The following is an 11,502-nucleotide window of genomic DNA, read 5'->3' on the forward strand; positions in this document are numbered from 1 at the left end:
AAAAATAGTGTAATTCTAATACATAGTCCTAAATTAGTAAAATTTATTTTTCTAGATATTGAAACATGGCTCGTACAAAGCAGACGGCTCGAAAGTCCACCGGTGGTAAGGCTCCGAGGAAACAATTGGCCACAAAGGCAGCAAGAAAGAGTGCACCCTCAACTGGAGGTGTGAAGAAACCACATCGTTACAGGTATGGATTTAAATTAAGGCTCTAGAATGAAGGGGTATGTGGGGAAGGATGAGTCTTGTATACAGAATGTTTTAAACAGCATATGTTTACTGTGGTAGTTGTTATAATACAACAATCTTAACGTCTTTGAGCTTAATTAATGTGAATATGAGTTACTCATTTTTAGTATGCCTAGGTTTAAAAAATAAGACTGATATAGTTACTACATTTAATACGGGGGACAATTGGCGCTGCATACGCGTTACCCTTTCAACCATACTGCTGTATGGCAACAGTGAGCGTGTATGGAGTTGTTACGAGTGACGTTTGCTTGGAATTCTTGAAAGAAAATTAGTTTCTTGTGCAACTTATGGCTGTACAGAAAGATTTTTTTTTAATGCATCTATAACTAAACAAGAAGCAAATCTACGAAAGCAGTTTTCATAATCAGAACTCAAATGTAGAGGTCTGCGCTGATGCTGATATTCATTTCGGATATATTTTTAACCCGATACTTATTTTTTTTTTTTTTTTTTTTTTTTATGATGCCGCTTGTAGTATTCTTGGGCAGTTTGACAGATTTTGAAGTTTTTATGCAGATCGGTTTTTCAGTAGGCGGAGGGAAGGGTTGTGACATGTTACATTGGGCGGTTATTGAATCAATTCGTGAATGTGATAACTTTTAGTTTCTTTTGCATAATTTATTTATATACCTGCTACATGTAAATTTAAAAAATACTTGACACAATAGATGCCGTGTTGAGCTAAAATGTAGGCAGTGGCGGCTCTTGAAGGAAGTCACAGGTGAAGTTACTGTTACCACTTCAAGCTAAGGAAATAAAACGTTCCTAGTTTAGACTGTATCAGATGAGTTTTCTTTCCTTAGTTTAAAGATATTAGAGTAATTAACTTACATCCATCAAGAGCCACCTTTGAATACGTTGTAGGTATGTTTTCTATATAAATTAATAAATTTTCTGAACTAGCTGAACCAAGGATTTTTCTTAGTTCAGCGTTAGATAGGAGATAAAGCAATTTATGCAAAGTCCAAAGTTACTTTACACATTCTCACAGCTCCCTTGCATCAATTTGAAGCAAATCTTCACTCCGTCAGAAATTGCAGCTATGAAATCTTTTTCATCGTAGTGGATTTCTAGAAGTGCCTCGACACCGGTGGATCCGACCATTACACGCTCTTGGGATTGATTTGTAGTTTTAGGACAAATTTTAGTGGAGGCATGAATACCACACATACATACCTATATGCAGGTAAATGCCAGTGTAGAGGATTCACGCTTTCAGAACGGCTTAAGGTTGTAGCCAATTAAAATGTGTAGGATGTCAAATTTAGAACTGGACCAATTACATAATGCAGTCTTGTCATCCGAAAACTTTAGGGAAGGCAAAAAATGTGGCCTAGCCTCCTAGGACCCTTTGGCCAAGGTCCTCTAGCTTATCGTACATGGAAGCAACGTATGCGGAAAAAGTTTCCAAATCAGCGTACCTGTTATGTCCATGGTTGTTTCATTGTCTTTAAGCAAGCAAATTTAGTCTATAGCGACTATAGGCGTAGAGGGATATGGGGCCAGGACATTGAGAAGCATAGCTACTTCGCTCGTAACTATTTTACTTGAATTACGTGATAATTTTATCTCCATTCATATCACTTGATACTTTCAGAAGTGAGGGGGTCCTGCTCCCTAGGGAAATATCCAAATTATGCCAATGAAAGCTAGAAGTAAGTTTCAATTCATATATTACTTTTTAAGAAGTTTAGCAACTAAGAAATTGACTAAGAAGAAAGTTGTATCTAGGATCGCTCCAATTCATCCATTTAGAGCAAATAACAGCCAGACCAACATTATTTTTTTTCTTTGCTTTAATAAATATGGAGTGAAAAGGTAACTTTGAGTTTGCTGAAGGACATTTTATCCATTTTACTTTTGAAATTTTTATTAGAGCTAATGGCCCGATTTACTTTAAAATATTTTAGATAGGTGATTTTTTAAATTTTCACAAATAGCAATTTTTCTGTCAGGCAGTCTTAATTTACTATGAAATGTTTTCCCTAGTGGACTATAGAAACACTTAATCTGGATTGTATATCGGACAATTTGTATATCTAGCTACACTGGGGGAAAGTTATCACAGTGTATATTTTGCTATTCAGACTAATGGCTTTATTTAAAATATCTCGCCCTCGAAGAATATGGTACAGTTTTAATCAATTGGTAACATTGTTCTTACATAAGTGACATTTTTAAAACTAGTTTTAACGTAAATTCTTTATCTTTACGTGAAAACATTGCTTATACATTGCAACAAATGGCAGCTTACAGCTTCTTGCCATACAACTGGAAAACAAATCTGTTCAACTGGCAACTCTTTGCTAGCTGGAATCACGTAGACAGTGGCGCCAATTGTCCCTCTAGTGTTAAAAGTAGTAACTAATGAATGCCTACAGAATTTCGCTAGGGTGGTAAACGCAGTGACTTGAAATTCATCGCTAGTACTTGACGAACTAACATATCAGGTTATACTACTTCCCGACATGTCCACCACTAAATTTGTTATATGCAAAATGAACTTTCGTATTCCGATGCCAGTCAGCCGCCTTTGAGTGGAATTGTGTAGGACAGCAGTTTGCGTTGTTGGTCATAATTAAATTTTTCACCGGACAACTCTTGTGTAGGACATGCTTGTGCGGTAAGAATTTCAATAGTAATTAACAATGCAAACTGCTGTCATACACGTGCCCATTCCAAAGCTGCTGACTTACTACAGCACAGGAATAAAGTTGAACTCACGATATGACTTGTTCCCGTCCAGTTTACCACCCTAGAAAATTTTATTTCTGGACCAGCCTTGTAAAGTGGAAAGCAGGAAAAAAAAGAAAAAAAAGGGAAGTTTACTGTCGATCCTAAGCCCAAGCAGAACTTGTGCAGATGCACCAATGTTAACTCGGTGACGGCATTTGCTCAATAAAAGTATCTATTAACTATTGTATCTATTAAAAGATAGAATGTTTTGCTATATTTCGCATACTTTTTTCCCTACTTGATATAAATCTTTAGTCACAAAATTGATACTTGTAATTAGCAATGTAAGCCCAGGAGGGAGTTGTCTAAGAGATTCTAGAGGATAGTATTTAGTTTTCCTGAACTTTCTAGCAACTGTGATTAGTTAAGAACTGATAATTTATTGTATAGGTTATATTGAATTCCAAGCAAGTTTTCAGGATTTATTACTAAATCTGTTTACGAAGTTCATCGCTGGAGTTAAGTACTAAAAGCAGGTGTCGACGATTTGACTGCTATAAGTATCAGTAATTCATAGCTAGTATGAAGATTTTAGTGAAATTTTCCGAAAGATAAAAGCAGTAATTTCCTTGCACTAAGTGTATATAGGTATTACACTAATATCCTAATTATTTTTCTAGGCCTGGTACTGTTGCTCTTCGAGAAATCAGAAGATACCAGAAGTCAACAGAATTGTTGATCAGAAAGTTACCCTTCCAGCGATTGGTGAGAGAAATTGCTCAGGACTTCAAAACTGATCTCAGGTTCCAAAGTGCAGCAATTGGAGCTTTGCAGGTAATTAAGATATATATATATATATATATATATATATATATATATATATATATATATATATATATATATATATATATATATATATATATATATATATATATATATATATATAAAAACTTAACGTGGTTAATGAAGACTAATACAGCTGCACGTGCTGCAAGTACAGTCCGCAGCATAAAACCTGTAGCATGAGCATTTAAGTTTGTGAAACTACCCCTAACAGCGCAGTGAATAAACTTCTTAAGTGACACGAATCACGTCAGAAGCCGTTGCGGGTTTTTTTTGCTGCGGACTGTACATGACGGGTGTTCTAAACTTTTCAGCAAACCAGTGTCGTGCTTTTGTGGGTTATTAAATCTTGTCAAGTATTCCTGGTCTTATTTTCAAAATTAGTTACGTTCCACATTACTATTATAGAATTATGAATTGTTAAACGTTCTAAGTTGTTACCAGAGCTAGTCTTCGGCATAAATTCTAACGCACCACACTCTCGAAAGTCGTATGCCAGCTTTCCTTAACAGTACTTAAGTTTTCCATATTGCAATAATCTATGATAGAACTTTAGTTCTTAGAGATTTGGAGGTGACTGCTTTCGTGTAATAATACATTTTAGAGGTGCATTATGTGAATGTCAGTTCTCTTACGATATTTGGAATAAAAGTCCTTTCCACAAGTCGTTAAAATACAGCTTTTTCCTTCAAATGGATTATTCCATTTGAGTTTCACGAGCTTTGACTTTAAGTTGATTTTAGTGATCTAATTACAAAAATACTGTAATAAATATTTTTAGGGCGCATGGCAATTGCAGTTTATAAAAATGCCTATTTTATGTAGATTAAGAAACTGAAATCATACCAGATACTTTGTTTTCGACGATGAGCTGAATATTGATAAGAACCGTATTCACGGGAACTTCACAAATTTGAAGAATTCAGGGGGAACATTTTCTAAATTTTAGTTCATACTTCGTTCTGGGGCATTCAGATTCCGAAGGCAAATCTAATTTGGCTAATTTAAGATTTGTTTCTTAAAATTTGTTTCACGTTCCTTAAGGCATTCGAGAAATCGGACGGCTTAAACGTGGACCTAGTTTTCTATCGGTTGATCGGAAAATTGCAGTTTGCTAAAGTTACTGAATTACGTATGGGTAGTTTTGTATATAGCAGCCATACCTAGACTTAGTTACCGCTTTCTTGGTACAACAGCTTAGGTTTCAATGCAACATTTTTTACAGTACATTTGTTTTCGTTGGGACAATAAAAGCAAACACTTCGAGGAGTCCCCTTAGTCTCGCAAGTTTAGTCTTTAGCTTGTCGAGCTTCGTAGTGATTTAACTTAGGACCGAATTTCCAAATTCGATGAATTAGCTAGACTGTATCCTGATTTTGTAATACTACAAAATGTAAGATTTATGTAAGGTAACCGATAAAATATACTTCTGTTCGATTCATCCAGCAAGTCTGTTGACAAAACATGCTAAAATCAATGGTTTGCTCAGATATCCTGACTAGTTGTTCTAGTGTAAGTTGCCGAAATTTAATGTTAGATGTACTTGTATAAAGCAGTGTTATCGGTCTTTATCTGTTAGTGTACTTCGTGAATCACCTAATTCATACAAGCAGAATATAAGAAATTCTTGGTGTGCAGTTTATTAGGTATTTTTTTTTTTTTTTTCTCCCGGAGATGTAAAGTTTGGTTGCTCTTTTCATACAATACAGGCTCTTTATAACTACCATTAGCGAAAAACCAATCTTGACAAACCTTTCCAAAACAAGACCTACTTCCATATTTTGGCTTTTTTAAAGTATATAACAATGCAGTGTACATCCCTGTCGGAGAACCCACGTTGTGTGTAGGATGTACTTAAGTCGTAGCGAATTGCGCCATTAGAGCAGATGGAGTTGGAAGTGCGTAATTTCAGCTGAATCTTGTTCCATGATATACTAACAGGGTGTCGTACGGGTCAGGGAAAATTTTTACCCACTACTCAGTTCTTAAAGGATTCTACAGGAGGCCACTTAGGTAATCATTGTTTCGTAAGTTTGCAATGTAGTACATAACTATGGCTAAAAAATTTTTGTGGCTTGGGTCTAAATGGGCCACTCTCACTTTTGGCAAAAATGAGATGTCAAATTTTAACTCTATAAATATATATTTTCTTGTGGAAAAACAGTGTTAATATGAATAGTATGTTCCAAACTATTTCGCGTTGACATTTGCTCCTCTTGCACAAGAAAACATCAATTTATAGCAGTTAAAATTGGAGCATCTAGTTTTTGCCAAAAAGTGACATTGGCCCTTTTAGACCCAAGCAGATACTTTGTTACACTAAGGAAAATGTCAAGGAAATAGCCAGTGTATTAGTGTAGGTATGGAGGTTCCATTCAGTTAAATTGAGCAGAATTTGAATGTGCCTTTTTCCCCATGTAGTTAGATCTGAAAGCTACCTAAATTCTGGTATCGAAGTTCCCATTACAGGAGACTGCGTTGCAGCTGGACTGTGGGTATATTGTTTCAGGCTTGCCACAGGCTGTAGAATGGGTTCGATGGGACACTGCGTTGAGTTCGAAAGGCCAGTAGTCCATTGCTTTACTCTTGATGGTATATAAGGAGGAAATTTGTGCCATTAGTTTCATACGGCGATAGGATTCCAGCAGTTTTGGACATGTAGCTGGATGTCTGCTCTTCGGTGCAAACCACGTTCAAGTCGTCCGTACAATGCTAATTTCATGCTGGTAAATCTGATAGTACGCAACATTGATTTTGGTTTCGCTCTGTTCGAAGACCCGTTGCCCCTGTACGACAAACCGGCCACTCATGAACACTTAAGAACTTACAAGTGCTCGTGTCGGGTGTGATGGGTTCAAGGCTTTTGTGTTAATTTCCCTGCAGTGAACAGTGGCACGACTTATACGAGTTAGGCATTAATAATGAATTAGGAAATAGAGGCCTAAAACATACTGGAAATCCAAGATTTCATCCGAAAGTTACTAGTAATTGTGCTCCATACCTTTAATTTGTCCTTTTGAATTCTATATACAAAAAGTTAACTGGTGGCATTAGTTTCTAAGCGCTTTAGGTGGTAGTTTTCTGATGGTTTAGTACTTTAATTCCAGTATTTGGTTTTTAGCTTATTGAATTTGTATACTTTGAAAGTACCTGCTAGTTCTCTTAATTATAATAGATTAATGGCGAGTATGTAGTCTTAGTATTTGACACAAGCAATTACTCGTAAACTGATTTTCCTGAAAGTTCAGAGAAAATAATTTTGCATGCTCCTGACGAGGGTAACGTGCTAACTCACGGAAACATTCCCAGCTGCCAACTGACTGCCTTGCAGGCAAGAGTTTCTTTAATATCCTACTCGCCTTAACGGGTTTCCTAGTAACGCTAGTCATTTGTTTGTCCTCTGTCTGGTCTGCTCATTTTTAGTTTCCAGTTCGAATGACAATCCGAAGAAGTTATAATTTGGGGCTTGATTGACCCTTCCGCAAAGCTCCGGCAAAAGATAACAGCACTAGGGATAGAAATTAATCACTGCACGTTTCAAATTCTTTCATGAGGCTTGTTTTGTTTGATTTTGACGGATGCAATGTATTTAGCTTAATGTGCCCACTCTTAATCTTACTCGTGGAACTTAACCTTATACATTGAGCTACATTTACCAGTGTAATTTCGACCTTAATTTATTAGTAACATACTGGTAGGCAAGTAACCCAAGTAAAGGAAACAAACTTGCTTATTGAATCTGATCACCACGAGCCGGTGGAACTACTAGGCACAGGGTTGGCAAAAAGTTTTTTATTGAAAAAACCAGAAAACCCGGATTTTTGGTTTAAATAATTTACTCTATGTATTTTTATTAGATATGGACAGAAGTTTGTTTCGCCTTGGTGTCATTATGTAACAAGGTTATGCTGGAAGGGGTGACAAAAGCTTAAAGCGGTCCAAACAGCTTCTCGGCTTCATCCAAGAAAAATTGTCAATTTCGACACGAAATCGGGACTAATTGCTCATAAATGCGATTGCCGACACTCATGAAGGACTCCTGATAAAAATACGTTGTACTGATCTTTTACATAGGCCTAGTTAATATAATTGTAGTCATTTCAGGACAGTTACACAAGGAAAAAGATTATACAATTATATATAAATCGGGAAACTCCCGCCTTAGCCATTGGGAAAATCCTGTTATTACTTTAAATGTTTGTGCATAAAATTTTAAGGTCAACGTACCATAATCACTACGCTAAAACTGAGGTATTAAATTACAAATTTGATATGTAGATATCATTCAATAAAATTAAGACAAATCCAAGGGGACGTTGGAAGCTGCGTAGGCAGTTGATAAATTTTGCCAATTTCTATAAATATATTTAAGCAACCTTGGCTTCTGTATAAAACACACATTCAGGCAATTGGAAATATATAATTTGGTTTAGTTTCGTATGTTTAGGCTTAACATCCTTATGAAATACCAAGGTTATCACGGAGAAGACTTTCGTTTAAAGGGACACCTCGAATCTCTACTTGGTTTACACTTGAAAGATAGGTTGTGGTTCGACCGAGAATTGAATACGGGACCCCTTGATTAAAAGGTGAAAAGTACATAAACGTATGGTTTCATATGTGGAGACGTCACCATGAAGTTCACAAGTTTTAAAGCATTTTTCGTTTTTGTTTGGTTAAACCAGTTGATATTTTGTTGAAGAAAGAACGAAAAAAAAAAAAAAAAAAACTGGTTTAAACCACCTTTGCTTAAACCAGCCCACCCTAACTAGGCATATGCCTTTTTTTCATGTAGAAGTTAAATTTAGGTTTTTCTTTCGATGCACCACGAACCTTCAGACTGTTAGCATGGCTTTTGCTAATTAAAAGAAAAATGCCACCTGAGTGGAGCCAGTGAAAAACTGTAGCCTTGTACTTCACTGTCGTTGTCTCTCGAATAAGTCTCTCATATGAAGAATAAATCTCAAAGGTAGGGGGATATTTGAATAGTTCCGTCGAAATCTCAGCAATGCGAACAGCTGTGTAGCGAGCGTTGTCGTGAATTAGAATTCTACAGCGAGTATCCCTCTCAAGAGATGTTGGACGGTACGTCGATTTTGCCAATACATTTTAATTGTTCGTCCTAATTAAGAATATTAGAGGATCACTTTTATTCCCAAAACGTCATAATTTTGAGAACCGATGGTCGTGGTTTATCATGTGTCGCTATTGCATTAACTGCTACCCAGTGGCCTATGATCTGATATCTCCGCCTGTCCGTAATAATTCTATTTAGTTTTCAAACTTCTGGAAGGTCTTTTGAGATTTTGTATCTGCGATTGAATCTCACTTGCTCGTTAGCATTTCCACCAGGTTGGCCGTCTAAACGGTAGCTTTTTCCGTGCGCTGTGGTGAACATTAGAATTCTTCGCGAAAGTCTGAATAATTTGACTTTTGCTTCACTCATTTCACCTTAAGTGCTACTCGCATGTATGCAGCTACACTCGGACAGTTGAGCTTGCAATAAGGGCATAAGTCTGAAACATGCATTTGGAGAAAAAGCTGTTAAATTTAAGTATTTATTACATAAAACAATGTAAATTGCAGCATTTTGTTGGATCTATTGGGAAACTGGGGTCCAGGAAGATATTTTGTTAGGAAATCAGAGCTAAATCGGGCAGGTAGTGGGTGTGACAGGTCTAATAGTGATCCAAGAATGAGGTTACATTAGCATAGTGTGTCGGCGGATTATTCGTGCACTTTTTTCCTTGCTTGGAGCATTTCATTTTGCTGTGCAGGAGCAGGCTTTCAGCTGACCCAACGAAACAAAATATTACAAAATGCAAATTGTTCTTTATAGATTGTTTAATGAAATTCGAACATCCATATCTATTGATCGAATTGTTGCGAATGTTGCAGCTCCAGACAATAAACTGGAAAGAGGGAATTCGGCTCTTGGGGCTTAAATCTTTCCTTAGGCAAAGAAAGCTAATGCCAATAAGGTAGTAAAATTTGTAGTTAAATATCTCAGGAAAGAAAAACTTAAGACATTGACTTTTATCTTAATTTGGTATTATACTGGACACTTTTACTTGCTGCTGTAAATTGAAATAGAACAATATCTGAGATGTACTGACCGAAAATTGTGAATTCTCTTAGATATTTGAATATAATTGACAGTAATTATTCTTGCAGGAAGCCAGTGAGGCCTACCTCGTCGGATTGTTTGAAGACACCAACTTGTGTGCTATCCATGCGAAGAGAGTGACAATTATGCCCAAGGATATCCAGCTTGCACGACGAATCAGAGGTGAACGTGCTTAAAACTTAGGATTTCATGGGCATGCCAGGGGGTTCATCCCTATTTGGCTCACAAAGGACACGTTCTTCATATTCATTTATCACCAATGTGATCACAGTCCATTAAATACAACCCAATACTGCCAATGGATTGATAAGGTTATGTGCTCCACAGTTCTGTGGATTGGAGGTAGAACTGCTGTAGCGGCATGCCAAGTGTCGGTGTGGTGTTAAATAGTCGTCTTTTATTCATTTTTTAGTCTTCACATGACTTGAAAACAGTTTTATACCATGTGTATTTACCATAAGTTATTTGGCGTGAAAATTATTGAAGTGTTTTTTCAAGATTGACATGGCAAGATGGAAGCTGGATTTTTTGAAGTTCCAAGGTGAAAAATTCTCTAATTTGTGTATATTAATAGCATTTCGGAATTTCCTTTTTTTATTAAATCTGTGATTGTAAGCTTGTAACTAAAATAGCTCGTCATTGGATCTGTCTACGTCCATTTTTATTTTATATTGTGAGTTTAGTATGTAGATCGTAGTTAACTCATTCCTGTGGGAAGAAAGGGGTTTCATTGTGAACTGCTGAAAATATATAATTCTAGTTTCAAATTGGTTTCTTCATGGCAGTGGAACCCCTTGTCACCGACTTGTTGGTTTTCTCAGTATTCTATGATTGCTGTTAATTTCGACTTTTTAAAGAATGATTATATATTCTGTATTGTGTGTTGCCGTCTTTCACGTGTTAGCTTAGAGGCAGTATATTGAACGATTGGATTGAGTGCTGCCGTGGTTACTTTTCGTATTTTGACCTGAAAAATTTTCGTAGAAAAATTGGTATTGGCGAAACGTGAAAGTGCGGTGTACATTATAATGTAATAAATAAAATTTCAAAGTGTAGTTTTGACTAAGATTTTTACTTCAGTAGATTTTCAGATATATTTTACACTGCAAATTCAATTTTTCTTGTCAGTTGCTATGCAGTAGTATGGTTTCAGCAGAACCTAGGAGTAGCATTCTTGATAAATTCTACAAAACTACTCATACACGGTAAAAGGTTCTAGTTGAGAATTGAATAGAGGTTGAAAATCACTTTGCAATAAATCAGTCCTTTGAAATGTTTAAGTATTTGCTGAAGGACAGAATCTAACTTCGTTTAGCTAAGTACCAGTTAGATATGGTAAAGCTTATACCAGGTTTAATCTGGCAAGTAGGTGTTGATGGGATTAATTAGTGCATGGCTAATTACGGAGTGAGGATGTATAGTTCCGATATACATTAACGCAATCAAAAATGTCAAATTACGTTTAATCTACACGGAGGAAAGTCGCCCACACGACCCCATGCGTTCTTTGAATTTAGTGAGATGAATAGAACGCAAGCCACAGGTGCTTTGTTTTTTAATTATACCTTCAACATTGTTACAGCATATGGTGAAACATAGAA

General features: G+C 36.3%; 1 protein-coding gene across 2 annotated transcripts in view; it reads left to right on the plus strand.

Moving 5' to 3' along the window:
- LOC145664590 (histone H3.3A) overlaps positions 1 to 10,956 on the plus strand; it is a 33,701-nt gene extending 22,745 nt beyond the window's left edge. For both annotated transcript variants that reach the window (XM_081731387.1, XM_081731388.1), the window contains exons 2-4: positions 56 to 193; positions 3,612 to 3,765; positions 9,949 to 10,956. In XM_081731387.1, the coding sequence (XP_081587513.1) occupies positions 66 to 193; positions 3,612 to 3,765; positions 9,949 to 10,077 (411 nt within the window). In that variant the 5' untranslated portion in view covers positions 56 to 65 and the 3' untranslated portion in view covers positions 10,078 to 10,956. The remainder of the gene's footprint in view (positions 1 to 55; positions 194 to 3,611; positions 3,766 to 9,948) is intronic.
- The last annotated feature ends 546 nt before the right edge of the window (positions 10,957 to 11,502 follow it).

The sequence above is a fragment of the Thermobia domestica genome, chromosome 11 (assembly GCF_964235325.1).
Source record: "Thermobia domestica chromosome 11, izTheDome1.hap1.1, whole genome shotgun sequence".
In the NCBI taxonomy this organism is placed as follows: domain Eukaryota; kingdom Metazoa; phylum Arthropoda; class Insecta; order Zygentoma; family Lepismatidae; genus Thermobia; species Thermobia domestica.